Source organism: Nerophis lumbriciformis, linkage group LG23, assembly GCF_033978685.3.
Source record: "Nerophis lumbriciformis linkage group LG23, RoL_Nlum_v2.1, whole genome shotgun sequence".
In the NCBI taxonomy this organism is placed as follows: Eukaryota; Metazoa; Chordata; class Actinopteri; order Syngnathiformes; family Syngnathidae; genus Nerophis; species Nerophis lumbriciformis.
In genome coordinates this window covers 14,756,916-14,775,822 of record NC_084570.2, presented here as the reverse complement: position 1 = coordinate 14,775,822, position 18,907 = coordinate 14,756,916, and the positions used below count along the sequence as shown (strand labels likewise).

The following is an 18,907-nucleotide window of genomic DNA, read 5'->3' as shown; positions in this document are numbered from 1 at the left end:
GTAATTTGAGTGTGTGTGTGTGTGTTTGTAGGTGGTCCATCAGAGGGAAAGCTGTTGCCAGGGGATGAGATCATTCTGATCAACGAGGAACCTGTCAGTTCGGCTCCAAGAGAACGAGTAATCGACCTTGTCAGGTGGCTGGCTTGGAGGCGCTCTAAGAACTGATAGTATAGCAGAAACCTATTGGATAAATGAACATAGTCAGACTTGGTCATCCTAGTTAAAATTAAGTTAACGACCATCATTTGTAAGACATAATCTCAGCAAATTAAGTCGGACGTCTGACCCGAACAAGCGTCTCTTGCTTGTGCAGCAGAAGTAGGCTGTGTGCAGAGCCTCTTCTCCAACATTAGCAGGCTGAGCTTAAAGGAGAATTGCACTTTTTTATTTTTTTATTATTTTGCCCATCATTCAGAATCCTTATGTAAGACAAGACAAGCATTAATGCATTCCAACTAGTAAATAAATGCGAGCAAAAGTCCTCTTTCATCAATGTTTTAAAGGGGAACATTATCACCAGACCTATGTAAGCGTCAATATATACCTTGATGTTGCAGAAAAAAGACCATATACTTTTTTAACTGATTTCCGAACTCTAAATGGGTGAATTTTGGCGAATTAAACGCCTTTCTATTATTCACTCTCAGAGCGATGACGTCACAACGTGACGTCACATCGGGAAGCAATCCACCATTTTCTCAAACACATTACAAACACCGAGTCAAATCAGCTCTGTTATTTTCCGTTTTTTCGACTGTTTTCCGTACCTTGGAGACATCATGCCTCGTCGGTGTGTTGTCGGAGGGTGTAACAACACGAACAGGGACGGATTCAAGTTGCACCAGTGGCCCAAAGATGCGAAAGTGGCAAGAAATTGGACGTTTGTTCCGCACACTTTACCGACGAAAGCTATGCTAAGACAGAGATGGCAAGAATGTGTGGATATCCTGCGACACTCAAAGCAGATGCATTTCCAACGATAAAGTCAAAGAAATCTGCCGCCAGACCCCCATTGAATCTGCCGGAGTGTGTGAGCAATTCAGGGACAAAAGACCTCGGTAGCACGGCAAGCAATGGCGGCAGTCTGTTCCCGCAGACGAGCGAGCTAAACCCCCTGGATGTCTTGGCTCACACCGTCCCTTATTCCACCGAAGATGATCAAGAGAAGAATATCGACCCTAGCTTCCCTGGCCTGCTGACATCAACTCCAAAACTGGACAGATCAGCTTTCAGGAAAAGATAGCGGATGAGGGTATGTCTACAGAATATATTAATTGATGAAAATTGGGCTGTCTGCACTCTCAAAGTGCATGTTGTTGCCAAATGTATTTCATATGCTGTAAACCTAGTTCATAGTTGTTAGTTTCCTTTAATGCCAAACAAACACATACCAATCGTTGGTTAGAAGGCGATCGCCGAATTCGTCCTCGCTTTCTCCCGTGTCGCTGGCTGTCGTGTCGTTTTCGTCGGTTTCGTTTGCATACGGTTCAAACCGATATGGCTCAATAGCTTCAGTTTCTTCTTCAATTTCGTTTTCGCTACCTGCCTCCACACTACAACCATCCGTTTCAATACATGCGTAATCTGTTGAATCGCTTAAGCCGCTGAAATCCGAGTCTGAATCCGAGCTAATGTCGCTATAGCTTGCTGTTCTATGCGCCATGTTTGTTTGTGTTGGCATCACTATGTGACGTCACAGGAAAATGGACGGGTGTATATAACGATGGTTAAAATCAGGCACTTTAAAGCTTTTTTTAGGGATATTGTGTGATGGGTAACATTTTGAAAAAAACTTCGAAAAATAAAATAAGCCACTGGGAACTGATTTTTAATTGTTTTAACCCTTCTGAAATTGTGATAATGTTCCCTTTTAAATACACGCTGTAAGTAAATATGTAATGTAGTCACAGGCATATTCTTAATGACATGTAACATTTACCTAGTTTGCTCATTTTAAGCATACCAAGGCAAATTAAAGCAGCACTAAGTAACTTTTCAACCTTCATAAAATATTTTCATAACTTTTGGGATGAAACATGGACTTACAACTCGTTGAATGACACCTCTGTCATGGCCTGAGGAGGTCTGTATCGCTTTCCCTGGCACTTAGCAACTTTAAGGAGGGTGGCACAAGAACCCTGCCGCACAAAAAACTACAAATGTGCCGACTTGCTTTACGGCATACATCAATCCCTCGAGTCGATGCGAACACCTGCGTGCCACCAATAAAATAAAAAAAAGAAGAAGAACGCCTACATGCAATTACTGCTTAATGGCTGAAGCTGCAAAAAAAACAAAGAAACGAAAAGTTTTGTCTGACTCTGTTGACTCTTTTTAGTAAAGCTTTTAGTAAAGGACTTAACTTTTTATCCTTTTTATGATGGTACAAAGTTTTATTTCAACAACATAGATACATTCAAGTGGGGCACAAGGCTTCTCTTGTCTTGATTGTTTGTGATTCATAATGCAGTTTTTTCGGCCATCTCGTCTCTGCACCTGCATCCAACTGCCCGTCGTTACGTGAGACTGCTGATTGGTCAGCTGCTGCGCGCTGCCAATCATTTTCATGTTAGCAAGAGACGGCAAGGAAGGGACGTTTTCTGCATGCAGCGAGTGTTTGACTTGTCTCAATTCAATGGCATAACTTTATTTTTGGACAGTAAAAAGTGCAGGGGACAAAAACTACCTTACTGAAAAAATTGGGTCCCTGCTGCTTTGGCCTCTTGCTTTGAATATGTTAACCTTTTTAATCAACTATAGAGGCATATATTTTCCCAATGTTGGGTCAAGTTCTATTTAGTAAAACCTCAGGGGTGCTTGATTTTAGAACGGGGTGCCCAAACTACAGCCCGTAGCCCAAATGTGAACCGCGACATCTTCAATTTAAAGATAGGTATCTTACCAAAAGGGAGAATGAAATCTTTTTGATAGTCTGACAGTTTTGAAGCTGTCATTACATCGTAATCTGGTGGTCAACGTGGGTATTATAGGTCAATTACCTTTAATTAAACTCTGATTTTAATCCTTACTTATTACTTATATAACCCAATGCAAACAACCTTCCCTAGTCATGGTGAAAAAAAAAAGGCCAACCAACACAAAATGTCAACAGACATGCCCACACGTAACACAACTTGCTCCCTGAACTTTGTGGACATTGTTAAAAACCGTCCCTGCACCATAAAAATTAGATTGGTTACAAAGCATGATGGGAAAAATACAAAACACTCTCCACGCTTAGCCATATTTGGTGCATTTTAACTGCTTGATATTTCTGATTGATTACAAAACCTTAAGGAGGTTGACACGGAAGTGAACACGGTAGAAGTCAAACTTTCACATACTCTTAACATAAAATTATATAAATTATTATTTACATAGCCATTATATGTATATATATATATATATATATATATATATATATATATATATATATATATATATACAGTACAGGCCAAAAGTTTGGACACATCTTCTCATTCAATGTGTTTTCTTTATTTTCATGACTATTTACATTGTAGATTGTCACTGAAGGCATCAAAACTATGAATGAACACATGCGGAGTTATGTACTTAACAAAAAAAGGTGAAATAACTGAAAACATGTTTTATATTCTAGTTTCTTCAAATTAGCCACCCTTTGCTATGATTACTTTTTTGCACACTCTTGGCATTCTCTCGATGAGCTTCAAGAGGTAGTCACCTGAAGTGGTTTTCACTTCACAGATGTCATAGTTTTTATGCCTTCAGTGACAATCTACAATGTAAATAGTCATGAAAATAAAGAAAACGCATTGAAATGAGAAGGTGCGTCCAAATCTTTGGCTCCTCTTGTTTTTTTTGTTTTTTTCGTGATTCATTCCAATCAATGTTGCAGTAACAAGAAACAAGAGGGTCAGAGAGCCCATCAGTAAGCTTATGGGTGATCTAAAAGGACAGGACTCAGCTTGAGAGGCCGTTTTTACCGCTTGGCGCAAGTGTTTGACTCGTCTCAATTCAATAGCTTAACATTTTTTTTGAACTGTAAAAAGTGCAACGGAGCATAACTGCCTTTAAATGTCCCCCTGAAAAAAGACTTCCCTGCTGGTGTTATCTTGAATATGTTGGGATGTTGGCACCCTGACATTTTGAGCAGCTCTCAAGGCATTTTTTTTTACCGCAAAAATTTCTGTTTTTGGCCAAATACTTATTAGCACCTCAGGAGTGCTGGACTTCAAAGGTTACCTTTTATTCCACAGCGGATTTTTCAAATGTATTTTTTTTTTTTTTAAAACATGAGTCTCGTGCAGGGTGTCCAAAGTGCGGCCCTGAGGTCATATCCGGTCCACAGCTAATTTTTTAACGGCCCGCAACACATTTAAAAAAATAATAATTAAAAGTGGATTAAAAGAGTGAACACAATAAAATAGTTCACTGTTTTTTACTATAAAACTGTCATTACTCAAAAAATAATAAATATTTATAATAATAATAATTACTTGTAATCGACGGATGAAAGTAAAAATAATATTTTTGGATATATGACTTATTTTACATTTGTATGGGTGGGGGGGGCCCTTTTGGATCCTCGAGACCTTTAGCGTGAGGATGTTTTTTTCTTAAACTGTTATTGCTCAAAAAAAAAGAAATTAACCAAAAGCAATGCTATAAGTGAAGTGAATTATATTTATATAGCGCTTTTCTCTAGTGACTCAAAGCGCTTTACATAGTGGAACCCGATATCTAAGTTACATTTAAACCAGTGTGGGTGGCACTGGGAGCAGGTGGGTAAAGCGTCTTGCCCAAGGACACAACAGCAGTGACTAGGATGGCGGAAGCGGGAATCGAACCTGGAACCCTCAAATTGCTGGCACGGCCACTCTACCAACCGAGTTATGCTATAATGACTTATTTTTTTTTGCTAATCTAGGCTCCAATTATTTCACATCAAATATTCCATTTAAAACATTTTGGGGGTTAAAATATTTTGTGTTCTTCCTATCAAATAAAGAGGGTTTTGAGAAAAAGGGCATTAAACAGAAAACTAATTAAAACTTTGTCAACAAATAGATTTGAACTTGTATTTAAAGGGTACCTGCATTTCTTTGGAATTTTGCACATCATTCACAATCCTTATGTAAGACAAGAACACATATTTTTTCCTTTTTTTATGCATTCTAACTAGTGAATAAAAGTCTGCTATGCAATTTGCTCTATTCTGCCCATAAAGCGTTTATAAAAACATCCAAACTCCTCCAAGTTTTTGTATACATGCTGTAAATATATATCTAATGTAATGACAAGCACATTTATAATAACATGTAATGTTTACGTATTTTTCATGAGCGACAACAAACTGAATTAAAGCTGCAAGCAGCGTTGGTCGGGCCCGCGTATTTGGCAGGTGCTAGTCCTAAGTGTCCCAATACTTTTGTCTACTTTTAGTCTGAAGTGTCCCAAGACTTTTGTCTAGTGTACCTACCTTGTCTGCATTGTGTGGGCACGTTGGTGCTTCCTGCTTTTGAGCAGCCATCTTAAAAAAACAGCACCGCAGGAGCATCAGTGCAGCGGGTCTTTGAAGAGTCATAAAATCAAAACCGGAGCAGGTATCACAACTCTTTCACCAACTTTTAATCAGAAGGGTTCAATCTCTCTCCTGTGTTAGTTTGAAGCCGAAACAACAAACGCGCTCAGAGGAGATAATGTTTGAAGAAAGGGGACGGGTTTTTACAAAAATGTTGTGTTGAAGGGGGAATAGCAAACTTCCTGTATATTTTTGCTGGGGGTTGTCAATTTATGAAAAGTAGGTATAAGTGAGACCTACATAGATGTTTTTGTTTCATGTCTCTCCGACCTTCCCAGTGGGAGTTACAGGCAGTTTTGTAATTTTTGTCTTCCGAGGAGCAGTTTTTTATCAGTTTTATTCAAAAATTGCTGTAGAGGGCAATTTTTAAATTTGGGGTTAGGTTTCTTTATTAGATCGCAATTTTTGCCAGTCCTGATGTGTGCGTTGAGTTCGGTGAGTTTTGAAGCGTGTTAAGGGGGTCAAATTACAGCTCAAAGAAGCAAAACTGACTGTTTTTAGTACTTTTTTGTCTTGAAGGGGGAATAGCCAACTTCCTGTTGATTTTAGCCCGAGGATGTACAATTATGAGAACTAGGTCTAAGTCAGACCTACATAGAGGATTTTGTTTCATGTTTTTCCGACCTACCTAGTGGGAGTTACAGGCAGTCTAGTTTTTTTTTTTCCTAGGGGGCGCTAGAGCGCAATTTTGAGTTTTGAGGTTTGGTTGTTTGATAAAAAGTTTTGCCGTATATTACTGATGTGTGTGTAAAATCTGGTGAGTTTTGAAGCATGTTAAGGGGGTCAAAGTAGTGCGCAAAGCTGCGGAAGAATAATAATAATAATAATAATAATAAAACCTTAGAAATTCAATAGGTCCTTATGTCCCATTGCATAAGGACTCCCTGTGGGAGTCCTTTTGCAATGGGCCATTGCGGGCCCTAATTAAACATCACTTACTGTACAATGTCGGCTCTTACTCAGATGCCAACTGATGGGTTGTTGATATATTCCTGTTCAATCAATCAATCAATGTTTATTTATATAACCCTAAATCACAAGTGTCTCAAAGGGCTGCACAAGCCACAGCGACATCCTCGGTACAGAGCCCTGTTAAGATAAAGAATGACTCATAATCCTCACAAAGAAAAAACGTGGGGTGGAACCAAGCGTCTTCATGTCTTTTTCGCCATTTCTGGGTCTAAATTGGATGCCAAAGTTGACCAACTTGTCAGATTATGTCCTCATCCTTCTACTGTCCAGGCGAGAGACATTATTTATGATCTGGAATAAAATTTAGCGAGGAAGCAGCTCACCAGCCACACAAAATTGTTTGTCTGCGTCAGCACTTATAATAACAAAATCCGGAAATGTAAACGGAGTATTGTTGGCGATTTTTTTATGGTTTTTCAGAGGGCTTTATCAGCGGAATAGAGGATCTCTCACTGGTTTCGCTGTTAGCAGACTTTAATTTACGTTTATTTACAAGTTGAAAAGAAATAAAACACATCCGTCTTCTTCTTTCCTTCCCATAGTGAAGGATAGGCCCCAAAAAAGTGCAGTTGAAAGTAAAAAAAACAAAACATTAATATATGTCCTACTTTTAACACTTTAAAGCAGTGCTTCACAATTATTTTCTGTAGAATGGAGAATGACTATAAATAGCATAATTTGTCCATAAAAATTGCTATAACTATACGTCTGTATAACATTGTAAGCTCGTTAGTATTGAAGGAAAAGACACACCCGTCTTTCCTCGTCTCCCACCAGTGAAGCCAAGTGCTATGTACGTTTAATCATATCAGCATCGTCATTTGAGTAGGACTGCTTTAATGACTGAGACCCTTCTGGGTCCCTGGGGGACCTTTAACATTCACCAAAATTGAGGGAAGCCCTAATGGTTCCGATATACAGTACAAACCAAAAGTTTGGACACACCTTCTCATACAATGTGTTTTCTTTATTTTCATGACTATTTACATTGTAGATTGTCACTGAAGGCATCAAAACTATGAATGAACACATGTGGAGTTATGTACTCAACAAAAAAAGGTGAAATAACTGAAAACATGTTTGCAATCTCGTTACCTTGCGTAATGACAATAAAGCTGATTCTGATTCTGATTCTGATTCTCTGATATTCTAGTTTCTTCAAAATAGCCACCCTTCGCTCTGAATACTGTTTTGCATACTCTTGGCATTCTCTCCATGAGCTTCAAGAGGTAGTCACCTGAAAGGGTTTACACTTCACAGGTATCATAGTTTTGATGCCTTCAGTGACAATCTACAATGTAAATAGTCTTGAAAATAAAGAAAACGGATTGAAATGAGAAGATGTGTCCACATTTTTGGTCTGTACTGTGTATTGTGGTTTTGAAAACGAAAAATATCCAAAATTACCCCCCTGCATGATTTAATTTTTCAGCGTGCGGCCCTCAGTGGAAAATGTTTGGACAACCCCTGGTTTAGTCATCTGTGTGTGTGTTTGTGGCTTCAAGTTTGCTTCTCTTTTTGTTGCCATTTATTCTCTGATTTGCTTTCTTCCCACTTCAGGAGCTGCAAAGAATCCATCCTATTGACTGTTGTCCAACCATATCCCGTGAGTGCATCGTTTTCGACCTGTTTTTCCATGTTTTGGATTGTGCTTGCTCCTGTGGACGCTTCTCTACACCTCCCCTTCCCTTCCCTTCCTCCCCTCCGTTTTCACTAACTCTCTTCTTGGATGATTGCCTCCTAGTCCCCTAAATCAGCGTTCATCAGCGCAGCCAAAAAAGCCATGCTCAAGTCCAATCCGGTCAAAGTGCGCTTTGCCGAGGAGGTCATTATAAACGGCCAGGTTCCAGTGAGTCCTGTCACACACACACACACACACACACACACACACACACACACACACACACACACACACACACACACACACACACACACGTGCACGCGCACACACACACACATTCTTGGTACCACTTTAAGACCACCCTTTCTAGATATATAAAGATTTGTATTTACAACATTAATAATATGTACATACTATGCAAATATAAAAGAGCTTGTTGTGAAAAATTAGTTGGAATTTCACAAGAAAAACGTAGAATTTTGGCAGTATTATAAGAAAAGTTGTCATTTTTCTCAACGCAAGTCAAAATGTGTGCAATATTATGATAAAAGTTGGAATTTTACTCGATAGCAGTCTCAGTTTTGCAGGAATAGCTTAACATTTTGGCAATTTTATGAAAAGATTTGTAATTTTACTCGACAAAAGTCACAATTGTATAAGAAAACTTTAACATTTTGGCAATATTATAATAATAATCGGGATCTTACTTGGCAAAATTATGACAAAGGTCATCATTTTACTCAAAAATTGTCACTATTTTACAAGAACTACAAAAAAATTGACCATATTGCGATTAAAGTCAGAATTTTATATGACAAATGTCACCGTTTTGCATTAAAAAGTAATAATTTTACATAAAAACGTCATAATTTTACGAGAAAACATTGCAATATTACAGAAACAGAAAGAACATGAGAAATTGTTCCCAATTTTATAAGAAAGAAGTCGACACATTGTGAGAAAAAGACTGCTTTTAGTTCTTTTTTTGTTTGTACTTGGTTTTTAATCTTCATTATTTACTTCAAGTTATTACAGTATGTCTCTATATACATATTCATTTTATTTTTTATTATTAATTTTGGCCAAAGGAGGCGCATTTCAATTTCTTACACACTTGTTATTACATATGTTGGCCAGAGGGGGAGCACTTCAAATTTTTACACACACTTGTTATTTCATATGTTGACCAGAGGGGGAGCACTTTTAAAACTGACACACAGTCAATTTGAAAAATCCCTGCTTTTTGGGACCACCCTAATTTTGATAGATTTCACCACCAGGGGTGCAAATGAGATCTCTATTTTTTGTTTTTTGTAATGTGCTTAAGGCCGATGACAAACGAGTCACGGACCACAGATGGCCCCTGTGCCGCACTTTGGCCAAGCCAGCTGTAAAAGCTAACCGTAATGGCCACTATAGTACCGCAGTGTATTTGTTCATCCTATGGTCATATATGGGACGCGGGTTGTCTTACGTCAGCACCGGAAGTCGTAAAATCAGCTGTTCACCTGGCGGGTTTTTTCGGGGATGAATAGGGAAGTCCTTCTTTAGCTGCCGTCTTGTTTTACCATATATTGCTGCCTTTGCACCTGTCAATGTTTACTTTTGTATGCACATTAAATCAACAACTTTGGAGCAATGTTCACGGACTCTAGTATTTGGCTCTCTATTAGATGCAATGATTTTCCGTTTTGGGACCATGATTACGGTCCTAACTTGTTCACCGGACCTCATATGGACGGTACTTTTCCTTGTTGATGTCTCAAGAAGGGTAGAAATACAAGAACACACACACAAACACACACACACACACACACACGCACGAACACACACACTTCATGCAGTATATGACTTGTGGTCGATATTTGCATCAATGCTTTACCTATCATATCTGCAAAGGTAGTAAATACAAAAAGGAAATGACTCAACTTTTTCTCACTTTGTAGAACCCAGTGAAGGACAACTCTCTTCTGTTCATGCCAAATGTCCTTAAGGTCTACCTGGAGAACGGTCAGACCAAGTCTTTCCGTTTTGACAGCAGTACCTCCATCAAGGTGCGTACAGACATTATTTAGCTACTTGTGTTACAGTTGCAGTGTCCACAGAGTCCTGTTAATTTTTTAGCGGGGTGGTGTATAGTAGGGATGAGAATGTTACAACAACCAATTCCTGGGGTGAAGATTCAAATCTTAAATAACCCCGATTCTCGATTCAAACCGATTCTGGCAATATATCATTTGGTGTAACAAGGCAAATAAAACCTTTTCAAAACAGGTCACATAGTACAAAAGCTCCACTTGGCTGCTGACGTGTGACGTACATGCGCATCAAGTAAGCGCAGAGATGGTGTAAAAATATTTTTTTAAATTGATTATTATATTGATTCTTGTAAATTATGAATCGGTGTAGAACCGGAATAATAAGAATCATGATTTGGATGTGAATTGAAGCACTAGAGCCACATGCGCCTAGTGGCTCCCTGGAGCTTTTTCAAAAATGTATTCAAATGTATTTTTTGTTTTAATATGGTTTCTGTAGGAGGACAAACATGACACACACCTTCCTAATTGTTAGAAATCCCACTGTTTACATTATACACACTTCACAGATGAGAGTATTTGGTGAGCGGCGTTTTGTCCTACTAATTTCGGCGGTCCTTCAACTCACCGTAGTTTGTTTACATGTACAACTTTCTCCGGCGCTGCCAAAGAAAGACGTGTTTTATGCCACTCCTTCTTTCTCTCATTTTGTCCACCAAACATTTTATGCTGTGTGTGAATGCACAAAGGTGATCTTTGTTGATGTTATTGACTCAGACATATTTGGTCAGTCCATGACTGCAAGCTAATTGATGCTAACATGCTATTTAGGCTAGCTGTATGTACATATTGCATCATTATGCCTCATTTGAAGGTATATTTGAGCTCTTTTAATTTCATTTACTTATGTCCTCTGTGTATTTAATTTCTGTATTTAATAATGGCTGCATTTCTGATAGTTGTTTGTGTGCCATGTTGTTATAGACCACCTCAAACATTACGCAGCTTGCAAAGATTGTAATACATTGTAATAAAGAAAACCTTAACTTGGCCAGTAATTTCCAGGAGTTATCTCACCCTCTGAGAAGCCTCCGTTTTACTAATGTTTTCCAATTCTGTAAAAATGTGTAGAATAAATATAAAATTTCAACATTTCTGTCAACGAAGATTTGTGTCAGCCTGCGACACATAGTCATTTTGATAGTAGGCTAGTATAGCTAATATAGACACTCACATCATGTGTTGTCTTCATCATAAGACTTATAATGCTTTTAATTTTTGCAGCTCCAGACACATTTATTTTGGTAATTTTGGTCAAATATGGCTCTTTTAACATGTTGGGTTGCCGACCCCTACCCTAATGTGTACGGTTGCCACCTTGTTGGCAGAGTTGTCTTGGTTTTTTTTTTCTTTTGAATTTGTGTGATACAATTTTTCTACTATTTGACTCGAACCTGAATGTATTTAATTGCATTGTTTTGGACTAATATCATTACATGGGGAAGAAATTATGGCAGCACGGTGGAAGAGGGGTTAGTGCGTCTGCCTCACAATACGAAGGTCCTGAGTAGTCCTGGGTTTAATCCCTGGCTCGGGATCTTTCTGTGTGGAGTTTGCATGTCCTCCCCGTGACTGCGTGGGTTCCCTCCGGGTACTCCGGCTTTCTCCCACTTCCAAAGACATGCACCTGGGGATAGGTTGATTGGCAACAATTTGTAGTGATAGGAAGTTGCCAGCCGAGTAGAGTTCACAAAAGCTACCAGTGATGAACGCCACCTCCTCTATGGACGTGAACCCTCAGCCCAACGTCTGAAGTGAAGGAGAAGCTTCCTCAGCAATGTCCAGCCCATAACAAAATCTCGGGAAGAAACCAGACTCCAGCTATGGACACAAAAATTAGAGAAAGACCCCCCTCCTATTGACATGGGAATCCCCCCTTCTGAAGACCTGCCCCCCGGGTCAGAAACACTATGGGTCCAGTGGAAGACACTAAACCTCCTAAAAACAGGAACAGGGCGATCAAAAGCTGCTATGGCCAGATGGGACTACAAAACCGGCCCAACAACCTGCGAATGCGGAGAAGAGGACCACACGATGCAGCACTGCCTTGTCTGTCCTCTGCTATCCAACCAGTGCAGCTTAAAGGGGAACATTATCACAATTTCAGAAGGGTTAAAACCATTAAAAATCAGTTCCCAGTGGCTTATTTTATTTTTCGAAGTTTTTTTTTTTAATTTTACCCATCACGCAATATCCCTAAAAAAAGCTTCAAAGTGCCTGATTTTAACCATCGTTATATACACTCGTCCATTTTCCTGTGACGTCACACAGTGATGCCAATACAAACAAACATGGCGGATAGAACAGCAAGGTATAGCGACATTAGCTCGGATTCAGACTCGGATTTCAGCGGTTTAAGCGATTCAACAGATTACGCATGTATTGAAACGGATGGTTGTAGTGTGGAGGCAGGTAGGGACAACGAAATTGAAGAAGAAACTGAAGCTATTGAGCCATATCGGTTTGAACCGTATGCAAGCGAAACCGACGAAAACGACACGACAGCCAGCGACATGGGAGAAAGCGAGGACGAATTCGGCGATCGCCTTCTAACCAACGATTGGTATGTGTTTGTTTGGCATTTGTGACGACCGGGCGCATGGTGATGCAAGGTTTTCGTCTCTCAGGATGCAACGGACTTCGGACACAGCGTGAAGGTAAAAAATGATTTATTTACGGAATAAATCAGAAGGAACAAAGAAAAGGGTGCTCATAGCACAAAAGGTAAAAACTAAAGGTGGCTAGCGTGGGAGCTAGCGAGTAACAGAGCCTAGCGTGGAAGCTAGCAGGTACAGAGCCAGAACAAAAGTCGTGATCTGTTGTACGAGAACAAACTAGGAAGCAAGACAGAATGACAGGGAAGGCAGGCTTAAATAATAATGTCAGTGATGACCAACAGGTGCGCGTCGGGAACACACGCGGCAGGTGAAAACAATAAGCAGCCATGGCAACAAACTCAGGTGTACAAAACAGGCACTCAAGGAGTCCAAAACTAACAAAAAACACAAGTACCTTGAAAACGTAAACAAAAATATGATCCGGGCAGCGGATCATAACAGCATTAAAGGAAACTAACAACTATGAACTAGGTTTACAGCATATGAAATACATTTGGCAACAACATGCACTTTGAGAGTGCAGACAGCCCAGTTTTCATCAATTAATATATTCTGTAGACATACCCTCATCCGCTCTCTTTTCCTGAAAGCTGATCTGTCCAGTCCAGTTGGAAATGCATCTGCTTTGAGTGTCGCAAGATATCCACACATTCTTGCCATCTCTGTCGTAGCATAGCTTTCGTCGGTAAAGTGTGCGGAACAAACGTCCAATTTCTTGCCACTTTCGCATCTTTGGGCCAATGGTGCAACTTGAATCCGTCCCTGTTCGTGTTGTTACACCCTCCGACAACACACCGACGAGGCATGATGTCTCCAAGGTACGGAAAACAGTCGAAAAAACGGAAAATAACAGAGCTGATTTGACTTGGTGTTTGTAATGCGTTTGAGAAAATGGCGGATTGCTTCCCGATGTGACGTCACGTTGTGACGTCATCGCTCCGAGAGCGAATAATAGAAAGGCGTTTAATTCGCCAAAATTCACCCATTTAGAGTTCGGAAATCGGTTAAAAAAATATATGGTCTTTTTTCTGCAACATCAAGGTATATATTGACGCTTACATAGGTCTGGTGATAATGTTCCCCTTTAAAAGATCTCGCAGAGTTCAGTGACAATGCAAAAGACTGTGTAAAGAAATGGGAAACTGTCATACAACCACATGTTTCAAAGACACGAAAAGAAGAAGAAGTGATAGGTAACGTTAGCTAGCCAAACTGCCATCATTAGCTAACAACACACAAAGCAGTCCCAAAGAAGCAACCGACAATTAGTAGTCTTGTTGTTACGATAGGCAATAGGCTACATTTAATGATAGCTACGTTAGTTATCAAAATCGCTCTAATTAGCTAACAACACTAAAAGCTAAAGCCCGTGTACGTGTGACGTACGGGCGTAGTTACGGTATTACATGCTGAAATCTGTAAGAGGGCAGGATTTTATGACTAAAACACAATGGAAAGTTAGAAATCTGCATAAAGGTTGCAAACAGCCCCTTTAACTCAAAGCAGTATGTAACTGTATCCCGCGGCCAACTTTGCAAATATTATAAAGCTGTTATTAAATTACTAGTGTTTTGAGGACATGACATACCTATTACAATCACAACAAGATAGCAGAGTGGTTAAATGATGTTAGTTTAAAAAGTGAGACAACATTACTACTACTGTTATGTTAGCATCTACCCCGTGGACGTGATGGCCACTTGTGTCTTCTCTGTCGGATGAAAACGGGAAAACCGAACTGACGCCATTGCATCAGAATCAGAATCAGAATCAGAAATACTTGATTAGTCCCCGAGGGGAAATTAAGATTCCCAGCACAATCCCATTCAAGAGCAGACAAACATTACAGGGAGACAGAACAGGATCGCTGACGGGTCTGCCAACTTCCGGCGGCCCTTACAAAAAAGGTGAGAAACAGGTAAACGCTGGAGGGGGGAGTGAGAAAAAAAAAAAAATTCAGTCTAAGCCAGGGCCCCTGAAAAGGGGGGGTCCAGACTGAGGCCAAGGAAAAAGAAAACCTCATAAACATGTGTGTAAGGGGGAAACATCAAACATCAAAGAACACAAAGGACAATAAAGACATTAAAATAACATAGCTGATTCAACCAGCCACTTCTACATCCAGCCATCCATTTTCTACCGCTTGTCCCTTTTGGGGTCGCAGGGGGTGCTGGAGCCTATTTCAGCTGCATTCGGGTGGAAGGCGGGGTACACCCTGGACAAGTCGCCACCTCATCACAGGGCCAACACAGATACAGCTACAAAAAAAACAAAAAAACATACACTGTGTATTTATGTTTTGCCACGGTGGCAGGAGCATGGCCAGAGAAAGGAGCAGACCCAACAAAGCAACCAAGAGAGCCGACTCCACCCTCGACTGCCCACTAACTCCAAAAGACCAAGACCAAAAGCTCAGCGTATAACTCTTGCTTGCTTGCTAAAGTTGAACGCAATGAGTTTAACATGCTTGCAGTCGTTGCGAGGATGAAATCCATTGACATTTTACAGGCTATTCATGATTCTCATGGTAATACGGAACCAAGTGCCTCCCTTTACAGCTCAATATGACCAGTGTTGGGCTAGTTACTGAAAACCAGTAACTAGTTACAGTTACTAGTTACTTTATTTCAAAAGTAACTCAGTTACTAACTCAGTTACTTACACCAAAAAGTAATGCGTTACTGTGAAAAGTAACTATTTAGTTACTTCTTCTGCTTTTTTTTTTTTAAGCTCCCATTAATGCCCTTTTAGCCTTCATTTCAGTACAGTTATTGCACTGGAGAATAATACAATCTGTTGATCAACTTGACATGCATTTGCACCACTGAACTCTGCTAAGCAATGTGGTCTACATACAACACACAAAGACAAAGATATGTTTCAAAGGGCCAATTTATTTCAGGCCAGAACAAATTGACAAAACTATTTTAAATAGCTGCAACATAACATACATAAGTAACACACAGCATATTAACAACATAACTGTAAACCTGGCTTCACCTAAGGAAGGCACACGTGACATACACAAAGCCTAACCAGGCAGATTTGAATTGTTGTTTTGGGCAGTAGACAGGATCTTTGATCCAATACACAAAGAAAAGAAGTGAGAATATCTCATACTTGCCAACCTTCCCGAATTTCAGTGCCTCTCCCCGAGACAACCATTTTCCCAAATTTCTCCCGATTTCCAGCCGGACTTAAGGCACGCCCCCTCCAGGTCCGTGCGGACCTGAGTGAGGACAGCCTGTCGTCACGTCCGCTCGGCCAACCAAAAAGTAACCCAACGGTTTACGTTGTATTGCGCACCCCCGTCCCCTCCCCTCCCCTTCCCACACCCAGACACACACACAGAGAGCGCAGAGGAAGAATCAGAAGCATGTCACTGCTTCGCTGCAATAAAACACACTCAGATCTTCTGTTTCTAGCCGATACTACATAAAAAATAACGTAAAATAACGCAGTAACGCATCATGTAGTAACGGTAACTGAGTTACTGAATATAAAAAATAACGCGTTAGATTACTAGTTACCGCCGAAACTAACGGCGTTACAGTATCGCGTTACTTTGTAACGCGTTAGTCCCAACACTGAATATGACACACGTTTTTGTTTCTGAATACGGAACAGTTCTGTTTTTCGAGGGACGGTTTGCAACCTTGGTGTATGGGCCAAGGAAGAACCCATTAGATACAATGGGAAGTTGACTATCTGAGTTCTCCATGAACCAGGAAGTAGTCTGTTTATAAACAGAAGGACTACCAAAGACAAATGCTCCACAATTGTTTTTTCTTTCTTACCATGTCAGCTTTGCCTGTGATCTGTGCTCTGTTGAGTGGCATTCGAGTTGCCATATACAGTATATAGTTATTATAGCAACGCTACAAGTATAGTGGGTATAGTGAATCTAATAGTGGTCAAAGCTTCCTTGTTGCATTATATTCTGAACAGAACTCTCTGAATGTTTCATTTCCCTCCAGGACGTGATCCTGACACTGCAAGAGAAACTATCCATCAAATGCATCGAGCACTTCTCCCTCATGTTGGAGGAGAGGATTGAAGGCCGCGGAAACCGACTGCTTCTGCTTCACGAACAAGAGATGCTAGCTCAGGTCAGGCATGGTGTTTTGTATTCCAAGCAGCGTTTGAGCTAAAGTGTCATTTGTGTGGGGAATATGCTTTATCGTTATCATGCTCTCCCTTGAAAATATTTAAAGGGGAACATTATCACAATTTCAGAAGGGTTAAAACCATTAAAAATCAGTTCCCAGTGGCTTATTTTATTTTTCTAAGTTTTTTTTAAAATGTTACCCATCACGCAATATCCCTAAAAAAAGCTTCAAAGTGCCTGATTTTAACCATCGTTATATACACCCGTCCATTTTCCTGTGACGTCACATAGTGATGCCAACACAAACAAACATGGCGGATAGAACAGCAAGTTTATAGCGACATTATCTCGGATTCAGACTCGGATTTCGGCGGCTTAAGCGATTCAACAGATTACGCATGTATTGAAACGGATGGTTGTAGTGTGGAGGCAGGTAGCGAAAACGAAATTGAAGAAGAAACTGAAGCTATTGAGCCATATCGGTTTGAACCGTATGCAAGCGAAACCGACGAAAACGACACGACAGCCAGCGACACGGGAGAAAGCTAGGACAAATTTGGCGATCGCCTTCTAACCAACGATTGGTATGTGTTTGTTTGGCATTAAAGGAAACTAACAACTATGAACTAGGTTTACAGCATATGAAATACATTTGGCAACAACATGCACTTTGAGAGTGCAGACAGCCCAGTTTTCATCAATTAATATATTCTGTAGACATACCCTCATCCGCACTCTTTTCCTGGGGGTCTGGCGGCAGATTTCTTTGACTTTATCGTTGGAAATGCATCTGTTTAGAGTGACGCAGGATATCCACACATTCTTGCCATCTCTGTCGTAGCATAGCTTTCGTCGGTAAAGTGTGCGGAACAAACGTCCAATTTCTTGCCACTTTTGCATCTTTGGGCCACTGGTGCAACTTGAATCCGTCCCTGTTCGTGTTGTTACAGCCACCGACAACACACCGACGAGGCATGATGTCTCCAAGGTACGGAAAACAGTCGAAAAAACGGAAAATAACAGAGCTGATTTGACTCGGTGTTTGTAATGTGTTTGAGAAAATGGCGGATTGCTTCCCGATGTGACGTCACAACGGTGTTAGTTAGTACCTGTTGTAGTTACGGCAGATGACAAGCTAGTATTACCGGTGCGGGCATGATATGGGAGTAGTTCAAACACACGTCATTCATTTACAGTAATAATATGCTGTAAGTTCAAATGTTTTAGCATATTGCTCGTATTTCCTTTTGTTGAAAAAGCAACCTTGCGATTTTTTGCAAGCAGCGCTGTTGCAATCCTTATTCGTAAAATACAGCCAAACTTTGGAGCATTTTTGCCACCTGGGCGCCATGTTTCTCGCTGTATGACATTGTTGAATTGGTAGAGGAATCGTTAAAAGAATTGGCAAGCGATTCCAAGGAACTGATACAAAGTGAACCGATTCCGAACAAGAACCGGTTTTTGATTCCCATCCCGAACCAAGTCGGCTTCAGAAATGACTGCTCTGACTGTAAACAATCATAGAAGTTTCTGTAATATTCATATTTTGTTGTAGCACTAAATCAGCCACAGATGTCGGGTGCTGGCGTGTTGTGATGTTTGCGATTCCAAAGATGCAGAGGACAGCAGGCAGCTTGCAGGTAAAATGAGTCGTAATACAAATTTCGGCAAAAACACAAGCGCGGCGTGCCACACACTGCAAGAACTAATAATAACAAAAATTATATTAGACTGTATTTGTAAAAAGCACTTTACATTGAGTAAACAACCTCAAAGTGCTACAGTTTATCAAAAAAAAAAGAAAAAGATAATAAAAATAAATACAAATAAAAACTAGAACAGCCTAATAGCTAGAACTAGTATGCATGTATAAAAAAAAAAAAGGCTTTTTTAAAAAGAAGGGTTTTTAAGCCTTTTTTAAAAGCA

General features: G+C 40.1%; 1 protein-coding gene across 2 annotated transcripts in view; it reads left to right on the top strand.

Annotated features, from left to right (window-relative positions):
- Positions 1 to 18,907, top strand: part of LOC133622366 (FERM and PDZ domain-containing protein 4-like) — a 110,118-nt gene that overhangs the window by 62,435 nt on the left and 28,776 nt on the right. For both annotated transcript variants that reach the window (XM_061985014.1, XM_061985013.1), the window contains exons 4-8: positions 32 to 134; positions 8,096 to 8,141; positions 8,280 to 8,384; positions 10,103 to 10,210; positions 16,851 to 16,982. In XM_061985014.1, coding sequence (XP_061840998.1) covers positions 32 to 134; positions 8,096 to 8,141; positions 8,280 to 8,384; positions 10,103 to 10,210; positions 16,851 to 16,982 — 494 coding nt within the window. The remainder of the gene's footprint in view (positions 1 to 31; positions 135 to 8,095; positions 8,142 to 8,279; positions 8,385 to 10,102; positions 10,211 to 16,850; positions 16,983 to 18,907) is intronic.